At 49.2% G+C, this 15,907-nt stretch overlaps 1 protein-coding gene across 1 annotated transcript; it reads left to right on the forward strand.

Moving 5' to 3' along the window:
* Positions 1–2,052: 2,052 nt before the first annotated feature.
* On the forward strand, positions 2,053–3,891 carry CCL19 (C-C motif chemokine ligand 19). Its single transcript, XM_004004120.5, has 4 exons — positions 2,053–2,241; positions 3,109–3,235; positions 3,463–3,556; positions 3,647–3,891. The coding sequence occupies exons 1-4, from the start codon at positions 2,181–2,183 to the stop codon at positions 3,671–3,673; spliced, it is 309 nt and encodes a 102-aa protein (XP_004004169.1). The 5' UTR covers positions 2,053–2,180; the 3' UTR covers positions 3,674–3,891.
* The last annotated feature ends 12,016 nt before the right edge of the window (positions 3,892–15,907 follow it).

Consider the following 15,907-nt stretch of genomic DNA (forward strand, 5'->3'; position numbering starts at 1 on the left):
AATAAAAGAATAGAATAATAATAATGGTTAATATTGAGTGTTTCTTGAGTACCAGCCTCTAAAGTAGTTTTTGCTCAGACTGCCTCATCCTAAGAAGGATTCCTGTTTTACAGATGAGGATGCTAAGACACAGAAACTAGATACTTTTCACATGGTCACACAGCTGGCAAGTAATGGAATCTAAATCCCAACCTAGGCACGCAAGCTATAGAGCCTCACTCCCCTGCGCTGCTCTGTGATCAATGGTAGACAGGCAGTGTGGGGTGGGAGGAAAGAGTATAAATCTTGGGACTTCCCTGGTGGTCCAGAGGCAAAGGCTCCATGCTCCCCATGCAGGGGGCCCAAGTTCAGTCCCTGGTCAGGGAACTAGATCCTATATGCCACGATCCCTCGAGCCACAACGAAGATTGAAGACTCCTGGGTGCCACCACTAAAACCCTAGCATAGCCAAATAAATAATAAATTAATTCAAAAAAAAGAGAGAGCGTGTAAATCTGGCACTTCCCTGGTGGCACAGCAGATAAGAATCCACCTGCCAATGCAGGAGACACAGGTTCAATCCCTGATCCAGGAAGACTGCACGTGCCGTGGAGCAACTAAGCCTGTGGGTCAGAACTACTGAAGAACCTGTGCTCCACAATGCAAGAAGCCACTGCAACGAGAAGCTCACACACTACAATGAAGAGTAACCCCCGACACGCCACAATTAGAGAAAGCATGTGTGCAACAAAGACCCAGTGCAATGAAAAATAAAAATAAAAAAATAATGTTTTAAGAGTGTAAATCTTAAAAACACCTGGTTCAAGACACTGACTTGCTTTGTGACTTGTGTTCTGAGCCTCATTCGTTATGTGTTTTTAAAGGCGATAATAATATGATAATATAGCTACTTCCTAGTTTTGTTGGGAAAGTTAAGCAAAAGTAATAGTGGTAAGCTCCTTGGTACAAAATCTAGCATACAGTAAACAATCAGAAATACTACTACTGCTTTATTATTAATGGATAAAAAGAAAAATAAGATCGCTTTGCAGCCTTTTGGCTAAGATCAAGTGTAGGAAAAAAAAATAAGTCAGAAACTTGTGAGGGAAACACTCCCCCATCCAAAAGAGTCCAGGACTTGAGTAAGGATGGCTGAATGGGTGTCCCACGTATTAACTTCTCTTTTGAGGCCTTCTTTTCTAGTCTATCTCTGGTCTCTTTCCTAAGGATGGGAAATCACTTGTCCTGTTCCTCATCAGTCTATTCCTTGAAATTTGGGGATTTGTGTGAATATGAGCTGGCCAGCCCCCTCTCCTTAAAAATCCCCTCTTGGTTCCCAGGATCCAGAGGAAGGGAAAGCTGAAGGGGGCTCTGCCAGGCCAGGCTCCATCCAGCTGTTCTGTTGACCCAGGTGTTGAGCACATGAAAATGGTAACTAGAGAAAGGGGCAGTGCTTGCTGAGTCAGGAGGTCGAACCCCAGGGGCCTGAGATGTGGGAATGGGTGCTGGGCCTCCTTCCAAGGAACATTCCTTCTCAACTCTCTTGTCCCGAGGGAGAGGTGGGTTCCTAGATGATGGATGGGCAGGCACTGTGATGACCTGGGGAGGCTCTCCTGGCTCCACCGTTGTTCTGAGGACACCAGGGGGGCTTCTGTACCACCACCAGCACCAGAGACAAGAACCACAGAGAAAAGAGTGAGGAAAAGGCATGAACCCAGGGAAGGGGGCACACCTCCTCACTGTGGTCCCTTGAAACTAAACATCACTTCTGGAGGCCAATCCAGTGGCTGATGATGCAAATGCCACTGGATAGGTGACAGTGTGAACGCTCTCATTCTCTCTCTCTCTTGAGCTGACAGCACAGGGTTCCCTGCTTTCAGCCAGGCTACAGCCTGCTTAGTGGGTTCTTAGAGCTGAAGCCAAGGAAAACAGAGAGAGGAGAGGGGGGCAGGGTCAGGTTCCATTAGACAGAGGGGGCCAGAGGGGAATCCACAGACGGGACTTGGAGGGGATTTCTGAGTGGGGAAAGTGAAAGTTCCGGGCCATAAATAGAAGGAGGCCCCGGCTTCCTCTGGCTGCCACACTCACGTTCCCAGATCCCTTCACACCCTGCACTTGCCAGCTGAGCCTTGCCTTCACGGGGACTCTGCCCAATTCACTAGCTCACAGCTCACCGGCAGTCAGCCTTCCACTCATTCTCCATGGCATTCCAGACAGCCTCACTGCTGGCCGTCAGCCTGCTGATCCTCTGGGTCACCCCTGGTAAGACTGAGGGGAAGCTTGGCAGGGGCGGGGGGGGGGGGGGGTGCTGGTGGCAGCAAGGAGCGGGATGTCTAGAGCTCAGACTGCTTGCCACTGGATGTGAGGGACCCTGTGAGTCAGGGTTGCATGTTTCAGTGAACCTGGCGGCTCCCTGTGCCTGCGAGTGGGAGTGTACCTGAGCCCCCAAATTCCAGTGTGTGTCTGTCTCTTGGTGTATCCGGAGCCTATGACTCCCTCTCTCTCTGCAGGCTCTATTGCCTGCTGCCTCAGTTTCCCAGGCAGGAGAGAACAGTCTATACTTGCTTAAGGTGGGGAGAATGGGAGACACTGAGCCAGGGCTAAATGATCAAAAGTTTTAACAATTCCTAAATTCTACTAATGTCATCTTCCTGCTGCTACCCTACCCCCACCCTGTTCCCCACCCCACATTCATCCCCCCACGGACACTGTGACCGGCATGAATTCTCCATCTTAACTTCCTGTGGGGAAGTTAAAAGGACTTGGGAGAGAAGTTGGGGTGATCCAGGTAGCAGAAAGTCATCTGTGGGGCTCAGAAAAACAGTTGTTGGCAAATAGTGCTTCAATTTATTTAGTAACCACAGGTGGCGCTAGTGGTAAAGAACCCGCCTGCCAATGTAGGAGACATAAGAGACATGGGTTTGATCCTGGGTGAGGAAGATCCCCTGGAGAAGGGCATGGCAGAGTCGAACATGACTGAAGCAGCTTAACATGCAGGGCCATATTGGCGCATACTGGATGAGGATTAATCTGGTCCAGCTGCCGCCACCCCCAGACAGATGTCCTTAACACCAGTGAGGGCTATGACCGCCTCAGGATCCCTGTATCTTGACACTAATCCCACCCTAGCTCTGGGAGGTGCCAACGACGCTGAAGACTGCTGCCTGTCTGTGACCCAGCGCCCCATCCCTGTATTCCTGGTGCGAGCCTACCGCTACCTGCTCCTCGAGGATGGCTGCAGGCTGTCTGCCGTCGTGTGAGTTTTAGGAGGAGCCTATCTGGCCTCACCTCCCCCATCTGCCCCTAGTGAAACACACCCTCACCTCCTTATCTCTCTTCTCTTTGCCAAGCTAAACCCCTGCAAGGAAGTCCCTGAAATAGGTTCCCAGATGTGATCCCCAGTTGCTGTCCTTCCCACCTGGGCCTGCTGGGAAACTGGGTTCCAGGCCTCTGTTTTCTCTGACCTCTGACCTTTGTCTCCAGGTTCACCACGCAGAGAGGCCACGAGCTCTGTGCACCCCCAGACCAGCCATGGGTGGGCCGCATCATCCGGAGACTGAAGAAGAACTCTGCCAGGGCAAGCCTGACCCTCCCCAGCCCTGCCTCCTCCCTCCAAGCCCCTGCCCAAGACCCCAGTCCGTGACTTTGCCTCTCTTTCCTCCCCCAGAGAAGAGTTCCAGCAGTTACCCAATGACATCCCAGAGAGAGCCCTGTGTTCCGGAAACAGAATGTGAATCACTGAAGCCCTGGGGAACCAAGGACCAGAAGGGAGAGCCCAGGCCCCCTGCCCCCCTGCCTCAGACCTGGCCTGGCTGCAGCAGGGCAGGAGTGTCATTGTGAGTGTGAGTGTGAGCGAGGATGTGTGTGGTGAAGATTGCAATGTTTCCAATAAAGCCCAGCTGGTCCCCATGAGTCTGTCTGTCTGCCATGTGTTTGCTGCCTGTTGGGGAGGACTGTGATAGGAAAGGGGAGACAGAATGGCAGGATTCGTTTCCACTCTGCAGCCTGAGCAAGTTCTACCTAACACTCTGTGTTCTCAGGATAAGCTCCCAGGATCAGGCCCCACCTCCTCTTCCCTCACAGCCCTGTCACACTCCAAGGCTCAGCAACACTAAACCTGTGTCAGTTCCCTAAACGACCCATAACTCTCTCAGGCCTCCAAGTCTTTGCTCTCCAGGACAAGTGCTCAAGCATCCAGGTCTCTCAGGGATCTGCTGTTGCTGGGGGCAGGGAAGGGAGTGGTTGGGAACCAGCTCTCATGGCTAGGGGAGGGGCAGGGGCCCAACTCTATTGCTGGAGGTGGGGGTTGGTGGGGGAGGACCCATCCACCCACACCATTCCCACTCTCTGGAACACTCTTCTCTCTCTTCTGCCTGCCTGGCTTCCCATCTGGGTCTGGATGACTCCTCCTCCAGGAAGCCTTCCCTGACTCCTCCACATAAGGTTAGGAAGCCTCCCTCCCTCCCAAGCTCCCAGGGCCCTCTGCTCCTCTCCTCTTGCAGCACTCAAGATGCTGAGTTATAATTGCTAGTTGTCAGCCTTCCTGAACAGGGATCACATCTATTTTGGTTGCCTTTGTCTCCCTGGTGTCCAGCACGCTGCTTGGGACAAAGTAATCAGTCAATAAATATCTGTCTGGAGAACAGATAAATACGTAAGAAAAGGCTCAGCAGCCAAGAGTGAGGGCCCATCTGTCCAAACAGAATCTCACCTCCCAACCAGCCTCCTCTGTCGCCCACTCAGTCTAACCCAGTTCCAGCCCCAGCTGGGTCCATGTGGCAATACTGGGGCCCTGCTTCTCAGGGATACTGACAGGCAGATCTAGGAGTCAGAGGTCAGAGTGGGAGAGGGAAGGAAAAGGGGCAGCCACAGAGCTGGGAGATTCAGCTTGGGGGCACCCACCACCGCTTCATAGCCACATGGGCTCCAGGGACTGAGACCAGTGGAGTTGAAGGAAGGAGTCTCAGCTCTGGGATATGAAAGCCCTTGACCCGTGGAACATCCCAGAAGGCTCCTCTGGGAGGAATGACCTCCTCATGCTCGGGAAGTCCCCTGGGGAGGCTGGCTGGTCTCCTGACTATGGCCCCTAAGGGCTTGTCTGGCAGGAAGCAGCAAGTCTGTGCTCTTGGGGTTGGGAATGACAGCAAGTACACCACACTGAGCATCCTCGACCGGGAACAGAGGCCACCACCATACCATATACTCATCTGGTAATCAAAGCACACCTGGGCAGGCCTGGGCAGACAGTGGGGGGAAGCAGAGGTGAGGGGGTTGTGCCAGCCCTCCTCACTGGACTGAGAGCACAGCAGCTTCTTTCTCACCTCTGCTCCTAAGAGTGGGTGTTCAAAACCTGAAAAAACCTCGGAGACACAGGAGTGGGTGGAAAAGGGATAGTTTGCAAGAACAACTGGTATAGCCAGGAAACTTGGCTCTGCTACCTGTGGGAAACTACCCATCCATTCATGCATCCATGCACCCATCCATCTAGCTGTCTCTGCATCCATTAGAACTCCACCGATCCATCCATCCGTTCCCCACCAACTCATCCATCCATCCATTAACCCATCCATTAAGTCAGCCAACCGTGAAGCCCAAGAGATCCCTTTGGACCTGTGCCCTGCACCGCAGCAGGCAGAGGACAAACACAGGTGGGAGCCGGGCACATCCCCACACATCCTCAGTTCCCAGTGAAGCAAAGCGGAGTTCAGTCTGCCACTGGGGCAGATACAAACTCTCCTTCTGGAGGCTTGAGAAAATAAACAGATGGAGTGGAGAAGGCGAGGGCAGGAGTCCTGAGGAGGTGTTACTAGGACAGAGCCCCCGCAAACACACCACCTCCCTGATACTGCCACTGTCGGGGGAGGGGACACAGGAACAGGTCATGACTCCACAGTCCTGTTTCTACCCCTCACTGTGCAAATCCGGGCAAGTCCTTTCCTGCACTGCCCCCTCCAAGGCCTTCCTCCCCATATCTGTCATGTGTGGGCGACAGGAGAGGGTGCTGAATTTTTAAGAGTCACTCCAAGAAAAGACTTAATTCCTAACTATTTGAGTTTTAGGCTAATCCACCCTCCCAACATTCACACAGGCTCCCCAAAGTCATGCACATTCAGAAAGGTCCCCATTTCCCCAGGGACCCAGGGACCACCCTCTAGGAACGAACCTGAGGTTTGGGAAGAGAGAAACCAATCCAGGAGCTGGTGAAGTGGCTTGAACACTCCCCTGCTGGACCCTGGAGACCTGGAGGAGGAAGAATTTCCAGGAAGCCCAATCCCTCCCAGCTCTCCTCCAGCCAGTGCCCTCCCTTCCGGCTTTCTCCCTCCCTCTTTTTCCCATCCCTAGCTACCAACCCTCCTGGGCACTGGGGCTTCTTCCCTTATGTCCCTGCCAGACACAGGAGGGCTTAGCCCAGCAGTCTGTGACTTGTCCAGATCCACTTCAAAATTCTCAGCATCTGATTTCTTCTAATCGATACCTGTTTTGTTTCGCTGTGATCCACTGACAAATGCTGAGACTTTATTTCTCCCAAAGTTCTGAAGGGCCAGCTGCCGACCTGCCTGCATGACAGTGATGAAGCTGCCAGCTCTCTCTCTGAGGGATGGGGTGGACTTCTGGCTCCCTTACCAGGATATGGGAGCCTGCTGCCTGCCTCTAAGTGGACACCTTCCTCTCTCAGGAACACGATACTTGCTATGGGTTTAAGGCTGGCAACTGAGTGGCAGCTCCCTACCTGAAGGCCTGTGGTCCCAGCAGCCTACATCTCCCTGAAGGGACCTGACATCCTTGCTCAAGGAGCTCCCAGCTTTTTTATCCACTTCCATGGTGAATATGGAGGTGAACGGTATGGGAAAGAATCTGATGCTGGGAAAGACTGAGGGCAGGAGGAGAAGAGGGCGACAAAGGATGAGATGGTTGGATGGCATCATCAACTCAATGTACATGAGTTTGGGCAAATTCCAGGAGACAGTGAAGGACAAGGGAGCCTGAGGTGCTGCAGTCCATGGGGTCGCCAAGAGTCAGACACAACTGAGCGAATGAGCAACAAAAACAAATGGTGAATATGGTGGACAAAAAGCTTCCTGTCCACAGGGGAATTCCCTGGCAGTCCAGGGCTTAGGACTTGGCTCTTTCACTGCTGGAACCCCAGTTCAATCCCTGATCGGAGAACTCAGACCACACAAGCTGAGAACAGCCAAAAAAAAAAAACTCCATGAAACAGTTGCCAGTGAAGAGGACTGGGCCTGTCCATCTCCATTGCCAACATTGTTCTGCCCAGAGCCTGGCACAGAACAAGGCCTAGCGCACAAATGATTATCAAACAATGGAATTAAACTTGACCCTTTCCCACGATTACCCCACCACCACTCACACCTGGAGCACATCCAGTTCTCCAGACAGCGGGGCTGTCTCTGTTACATGGCTAAGTGTTTGCTCAGAGCCAGCTCCATACGGTTTTGATCAGATTTTCAACATCTCGTGTTCAATTTCTCGGCAAGCCCCCACCACATAACCCCTTCTCTGGCATCCGGGAAACTCAGAAACAGACAGAAAACCCTGGAAATAAGAACTTCACTGGGGAGCAAGACTCCCAAGTGGGGAGTTTCCTCCAAGAGCCTCTCTGCCGTAATAAACAGGCACTTTTCTGGTCAGAGAACTTTCTCAATGGTCCCTGAGACTTTCTTTGTCCACGTGGGAGGACTTGGCTTGATAGTACTAGCTAAAACACCCCTAGTGCTTACTAAGTACTAGACACTGCTCTTCAAGTGCTGGTATCATTCTTAAGTTGTAGCTGGGGTAACTGAGGTGCAGAGGTTAAGTAACTTATCCACGCTGCACAGCCAGTAAAGTGGCAGAGCTGGGGGATCCCAGCTGGGCAGTTCAGCTCCAGAATCTGTACTCTTAGCTCCCACACATACCACCTCGCTGAGGTGACTCACCTCCTAAGTGAAAAATGGGCAATAATACAGCAGGGGCAGGTCTGAGGAAGGGGCCCTCAGAGAACACGAGAGCCACTGCTTTGAGGGCTGGCTTTGGGCCAGACTCCAAGCTGAGTCCTTTATGTACATTATCACTGCATCCTCAAACAACCCTATGAGGTGAGATCCCTCATCCCATTCTATATAGGCGGAGACTGAGGCACAGAGAGGTAGAATGAGCTCTCAAGTCCATTCGACTAGTGAGTAGTAAAGCTGAGACTGCAGTCCAAGTCTGCCTGGCAGGTATCACTTGAGCTGAGGGCTGGCAGCTGGGATGGCCAGATTGGATGGAAAGGCTTGGCTTCCTAGGAAGAGCTGGGAAAACACAAAAGAAGTAGCTGGTCCTGTGGCTAAGACTCCATGCTCCCAATGCAGGGGACCCAGGTTTGATCCCTGGTCAGGGAACTAGATTCCATATGCCACAACTGAGTTTGCAGGTCACAACTAAAGATCCTGGGTGCTGCAACTAAGACTTGGCACAGCCAAATAAATAAATATTTTATTTTAAAAAGGACAGAAGAAGCTGGAGACCTTGGGCAGGATCCCAGTGCTTGAGCTCAGACACAGATATGCCCCTTGGAGGCCTCCTGGGCCGACCTCTCCAGCAGAAGGGGAGCCTCCCCTGAGCATCCAGGAGAAAGTGGGCACAGGTTCTCCAGGTCTGCTCAGGCCTCAGTTTTCCCAAGAGTGGAGAGTGGAGAAGGGGCTTAGGCTACAACTATGCCTATTTTCTTACCTCCATTCCCAGGGGAGTAGCAGAGGCCAGGACCTGGTAACGTTGAAATGAAAGGGGGAGTGGAGGGCAGGGCTGGGACCCAGAGGGCAGGGATAGGAGCCTGTCTAGGGGTTTGGTGGGCAGGACTTCTGGAAGGAGTAGGCCTCTCAGGGGCCTCTAATCCAGTCTTGCTGGAACCCCTGCAGGGAAGAGCATCTGGGGGCTGCAGGGGTGGGATCAGACTCCGGAAGGAGCCACTCTGACAGCTACTTCCACCTCCTGAAGGGCCAGGCATGGGCAGGATGGGGAGGAGGACAAAGGTAAGGGTGGAGTCTGAGGATCAGAGTGGATGGGGAAGTCAGATCTCCCACCCCACTTCTATCCCTAGGACCATTGAATCTTCCATGGCTAAAAGGGGAAGCAGATGTGGGCTGCCCTGCAAAGTAGTCCAGCCAAAGTAGGACGGCTATAACCCTAGAAGCTTCAACACTGCCCTGCCAGATAACAGGACCCACCCCACCCCACCTCCCCACAGTTCTGGATCTCAGAATCGCACTCACTGGAAATCTGGACCCATCACCATCAAAACCTCTATCACCGTGCCAACCTCATACCTGTCAGACCATGATTTCAAGGATCCTCCCCCAAGAGGAAGGCACCCCTTCCTACCTGTAGGGGCCCAGCACTGTAAAGCCCTTCATCAATTAAGGAATCCTGGCAGATATCCCATACATATTGGTGTCCCCATTCCCGACAAGACCTCCATTCATGTCAAGGTCCCCTCATTACTATCAGGACACCATTCCTCTTGGGAAATACTATGCCTGTCAGAAATAGACCAGCCTGTCAGGCAGGACGGCAGCAATGTGCTGCTACAAGGACACCATTTTTGCATGTAGCCCATATAAATGGCACCTCCTGGCATGGCAGCCCTAAGAGGATCAATGAGTCCCCTTAGGGTCAGAGTATCTGTTAATGTAGCGTGATTTAAAGGCTGCCATGACATAGAGCCCCAGCCCTGGTGAACCCTTGTGTCTAAAGTGATGCCACATCACTGTCTGGAACTCAGAATATTTATTCATACCAGGCACTGTTCTAGGTGCTGGTGGTACAACAGCAAGCAAGACATACTATCTTGGGCTTCAGGGAGCCTAATGTAATCTTTTGGGGAGTCTACAGTGGAAGATAAGCTCTATTGATAACTGAGACTAATATAATAGGAAATCCCTCAAACATACAAAGGGGTTAAGATTGTGGGCAGTGGAAAAAAAAAAAGATAAATATCTCAATAGTTCATCCTATGGCTTTCCAACAACAACATGCATCCTTCTTCCCAAACCCTAGACTTAACATTTTAAGGGTATCATCTAATGTAAGATCATTTTTGTCTATACAACCAAAAAGATGCACTGATCCCCAAAGGTAGACTCTTCAGCGCCTTGGCAATTGCCACATCTGTCTTAGCTTGGGCTGCCATAATAAAATACCATGGACTGAATGGTTTAAACAAGATTTGTTCTCTCACCATTTTGGAGGTTAGACATTCAATATCAAGGTGCCAGCACTGTAGGTTTCTCTTGGGAGCTCTCTTCCTGGCGTGCAATGCCCACCTTCTTACTATGTCATCACAGGGCAGAGATCTGTCTCTTTCCTCCTCTTCTTTGAAGGCCACAGTCCTATAAGACTAGAGCCCTACCCTTATGATTCCATTTAACCTAAATTACTCCTTAAAAGACCCTCTCTCTAGACACCATCACATTGAGGCTTAGGGTTTCAACATATAAATTCTTGGGGTCACAGGACATAATTCATCCTACAGCAAAAGCCAAATCTAAATCCAAGAACTCAGAATGACATCCATCCCTCCTCTAGTTTTGTTATAATCTCATCTCCCTATTCTACAACACATGGTGATCACCAGCAGCACACCTGATTGGCTGGGACAGGCTGGGTGATGCTGCAATAACAAATGACATCTAAATCTGAGTGGCTGAACACAACAAAATTCTATTCCACCTACATACCAGGCCTGCGGTGGGTCTAGGCAATCTCTAGCACAGCTGTGCTCCATGTGGTGGCTCAGCTCAACATTCCAGGCTGCTTCAATCCCTTGGCAGGTTCTTTCAGATCAACACATGTTTCCATGATGACTCCAGCCAGGCAAGACAGCAAGGGGAACCCTTCCTTAAATGCTCCTGTCCACAAATGACGCACACCATTTCTGTACACATTTCACCAGCTAAAGTGGGTCATACACCCATGCCCAACTTTAAGGGAGCCATTGCCAGGAGGGGAGGCAAACCAGAATCTTGGTGAGTGGTAGTAATATCACCACAACAACTTGTATTCAGGAATGGAATAGAACTTCTCTGGTGGTTCAGTGGTTAAGAGTCAACCTACAGGGAAGGGGGTTCAGGATGGGGAACATGTGTACACCCGTGGCGGATTCATGTTGATGTATGGCAAAACCAATACAATATTGTAAAGTAATGAGCCTCCAATTAAAATAAATAAATTTATATTTTTTTAAAAAAAAGAGTCAACCTACCATCTAGAAGGGTGGGATGGGGAGGGAGATGGAAAGGAGGTTCAGGAGGGAGGAGCTATGAGTGTACCTATGGCTAATTCTTGTTGATGTATGCCAGAAAACCACAAAATTCTGCAAAGCAAATATCCTTCAATTAAAAAAAATAAAGTGGCAAAAATAAAAATAAAAGAATCCACCTGCCAATGAAGGGTACACCACTTCAATCCCTGCTCCAGGACGATTCCCCATGCCAGGGGGCAACTAAGCCCGTGCACCACAACTCCTGAGCCCATGGTCCCTCGGGCCGGTGCTCCACAACAAGAGAAGCCACCACCACAAGAAAGACATGCACGCCAGCCAGAGAGTAGCCCCCACTTGCCACAACCAGAGAAAGTCTACACGCAGCAGCGAAGACCCAGCACAGCCAAAAACAGAGTAAATAAATAGGGAAATAAACAAATAAATGAAATAAACCTCTCATTAAAAAAAAAAAAGAATGGAATAAAGGGGGAATGAAAGAAAATAGGAGTCAGTTAAAGAAATAAGGAATTACACAGCCAGGAAGGAAATATGAATAAAAGCTGTAGTCAGTAGTTCTGGAACTAGTCCTAGGGCTTAACTAGAATTTATTATTTCTTTCTTATATTAGTTTTCTGCTGCTGTGTAACAAATCACCACAAATTTAGCAGCTTCAAACAGCCCAAATGTATTATCTCACGGTTTCTGTGGGCCAACATTCAGGTACAGGTTAACTGGGTCCTCTGCTCGGGGTCTCATCAGGCTGATCTCAGGTGTCAGCCAGGCTGCCATCTCATCTCGGAAATTCTCTTCCAAATTCACTGGGTGTTGACGGTTGTGGTTTTAGGACAGAAGCCCTGAGTTCCTAGAACTGCCTGCAATTCCCTGCTCCATGGCCCTCTTCACAACATGGCAGTTTGCTTCTTCAAGGGCAACGTGAGAGCTTCTGCTGCTGCTGCTTATTTCTTGGCGCTGGACACCATCACCAGCCACACAGGCCACCTTCTGCTTGATTTCAGAGACCCTTGTCTCCCGCACTTCTCCTGAGAAAGCTCAGTTCAAGCCTAGAAACACTAGGGCCCAGAGTGGCCCAAACTACAGAAAATGAAAGAGAGCGGGTGTTCAGGAAATCCTGGTCGGGGCTTTACATGAAGCTCCAGAGGGCAGGAGTCAACGGAGGAGGGTGCTCAATTGCTCAAGACTCCCTTCCCCTTCTGATGTACCGTCACCACCAGAAGTCCTGTGCAACAACTACCCACACCCGAACTGAAGGGCCACCTCTGCCCTGTAGGCTGGGCCAGGACCCTCTGGGTAGGGATAGAGGGATTGGAGAATAACGCTGGAGCAGTGAAGCAGACCCCTTCCTTGGATCGGGGACTTCCAGAAGCTGAGTCATCTGATTTCTTGCTCATTTCCAGCTTCTTTCTGGCATAAAGAGGGCCCAGGCTCCTCAGGCTAGAGCCCCACTTCCACCAGCCACACATTCCATTTTCTCTGTACACGAGACGCCCTCTGGAGGCCCCAGGAGGCTGGCACTCAGGCCAGGAGCCTCACACCCCATTTCCCTATGCGCTGATGCCCTCTGCAGGCCATGTGAGGTCAATAGATGGATTAAACAGTTCGTCTGGTTAACATTTTACGCCTGCTCTGTGTGTGTGTGTGCGTGTGCGCACGTGTGCGTACACACACATACACATGAACACACAGGTGGGTCACCTTTACCCACATGCATATGTCCATACCCCCACACATATACAGGCACATAATCAGACACACAGCCAACCACTCACATCTATCAAGGACACACCACAGACACTTAAGTACATAATCACAGGGTGGATACAAGGGCACATATAGACACACATACATTACTACACACACACTGTCATGGGAGCAGGCACAGAAAAACACACGGACATAATCTTTCCTCTTAGAGAAGGGTATTTGTTTGGAAGGAAAAGGTTAAAAAGCTACTGGGGAAACAGGGTAATAACCTGAATTGTGGACTTAATAAAAGAAGGTATTTCTTTTTAATTAATTTATTTATTTTATTTTTGGCTATCACTGGGTCTTCCTTGCTGTCCGTGGGCCTTCTCTAGTTGTGGTGAGTGGTGGCTACTCTCTAGTTGTGGAGCTCACTCTTCCCGTTGCTGTGGCTTCTCTGGTTGCAGAGCACAGGTTCCAGATGTGCAGGCTCAGTAGTTGCAGCACATGGGCTTAGCTGCCCTGCAGCATATGGGATCCTCCCAGACCAGGGATTGAACCTGTGTCCCGTGCATTGGCAGGTGGATTCTTAACCACTAGACAACTAGGGAAGTCCTAATGGGGACTGTTGACTAGACAGCCTTTTATTTTGCTAGGCACTGGCAGGCTGGTTGTAGTTTTGGAACAGTGCAGATAAGAGATGGGGTAGGGGCTTCCCTGGTGGCTCAGTGGTAAAGAGTCTGCCTGCCAATACAGGAGACACTGGTTTGATCCCTGATCTGGAAAGATCCCACAAGCCACGGGGCAGCTAAGCTCGTGAGGCACAACTGAGCCCATGCTCCTAGAGCCTGGGCTCCGCAAGGAGAGAAGCCACGGCAATAGGAAGCCAGTGCACCACAGTGATGAGTAGCCTCCACTTGCCACAACCAGAAAACAGCAAGTGCAACAGGGAAGACCCATCACAGCCATACATGAATAAATAAATAAAATTATTTATTTTAAATAGTTGAGGTAGAGCTACTAAAAAGAAATTTGGAGTATGCAAGAGCTTAATCTATATAACTTGCATGAGAGCTCGTTCTTAGAAGTTGAAGCTCGTTCTTAGAAGTTAAAGCTCATTCTTAGAAGCTCCTGAGTTCAGCAAGCCAGACTACATGAACCTTACTGCATTCCAGACACCCTAAAAACAGAGAGGCCTTCTGATATTGGTAATTCATGGGAGGTGATAAATGAGAAAGGGGGATGGACCTAAGCACCACTGAACACCCACCCACTGTGAGTCAGGCACATGGACTACCTCACAAGATACAAATTATTCCCATTTTACAGATCCCATTTCCTTGACCGTCCTGGGTTCTAAAATTGGATTCAAATACAAGAGTTTGAGTAAAAAATTCTGTTGTTTCCACTACATGAGTAATGGCAAATGCAAGGGATATAGGTTTCCATTCCTTACTCATGTCCCCAACAATGACAGAATGTATGCATCTTCCCCATTGATCCAGATCAGGGATTGGCAAGCTATGGCCCAGCCAGCCTGCTGCCTGTTTTTGTAAATAAAGCTTTATTGGAATATAGTCATGCCTAATCATTTACGTATTGTCTATGGCTACTTTGGGGCTACAGAGACAGTACGGCCTGTAAAACCTTATTTATTATCTAGACCTTTATCAAAAAGGTTTGCTAACCTCTGATCCAAACCCAGCCTCAAATGGGAGTTAACAAGTCTTATTGCCCTTGGTGTCTTAGCATTGAAGGGTGACCAGATAAATAAATAAATGGGATAGATCAATAGATGGATGGATGAACAAACAGATGGACAGACATATATAGGTAGTATTTCAGAGTTTTTCTCTAAATAGGTACCAGTTTTCTGCCATTTATAAGCAGTGAAACATTGGGCAAGTTAATCTTTCTGCGTCTTAGTTCCTCATCTGTAAAATGGGGATAATAGTACAATGATCATTATCCAGGGCTTTTTCTGTTGAAAATGACAAAACCCAACTTAAGATAGCTTAAGCAAAAAATTAAATATGTCATATCACAGATTAAGATTTAGTCTACTTCAGCCCTGGTTGGACCCAGGGATTCAAATGATATTATCTCCATCTTTTAACCTGATTTCTCTCTAATCCTTTTTATGTGGGGGCCTTATTCCTATTATAAACAAGTTATCTTCTAGCAGCAGAAAATATGGCCACTGAAAGCCTCAAGTCTAAATCTGTAACAGTAAGTGATCCAAAATACAGGCTCTCTTTCTCCTAACATCAAATCTCATGCAAAGCTTTGAACTGTGCTTGTGACATAAACTCAGTTCTTCAATATATTACAGTGGCCAGGCAATGAGTTACTCTGATCAGAACACTATGACTGATAAAGCCACCAGGACCACATGAAGTGAGAGAGAAATTCTCTAAAGAAGCCAGAAAAAGGAGTATAGAAAAATGTCTGCATGAACAAAAAATATCACAGCATTCTACTTCAGAGATCTGCCATGAGAAAATTATTTTAAAGCATTTAGCATGGTGCATGGCACTTAAGTATCAACAAACATTAATTACCATAACTTGATAAATGAATGAATGTACTAATAGATGGATAATGGTTAAATATTGTTGTTGTTGTTCAGCCACTAAGCCGTGTCCAACTCTGCAATCCCATGGACTGCAGCACACCAGGCCTCTCTGTCCTTCATGACCTCATAGAGTTTGCTCAAGCTCATGTCCATTGAATCAGTGATGCCATCCAACCATGTCATCCTGTGTCACCCTCTTCTCCTCCTGCCCTCAATCTTTACCAGCATCAGGGTCTTTTCCAATGAGTTGGCTCTTCACATCAGGTGGACAGAGTATTGGAGTTTCAGTTTCAGCATCAGTCCTTCCAGTGTTTAAACATACAAATGAATAAATGAAGATGAAGATGTGAAAAGATAGATGAAAGGCAAGATGGGTGAATAAAGAGACAAAGATGGGGAGACATACAGACATA

Source organism: Ovis aries, chromosome 2, assembly GCF_016772045.2.
Source record: "Ovis aries strain OAR_USU_Benz2616 breed Rambouillet chromosome 2, ARS-UI_Ramb_v3.0, whole genome shotgun sequence".
Lineage (NCBI taxonomy): Eukaryota > Metazoa > Chordata > Mammalia > Artiodactyla > Bovidae > Ovis > Ovis aries.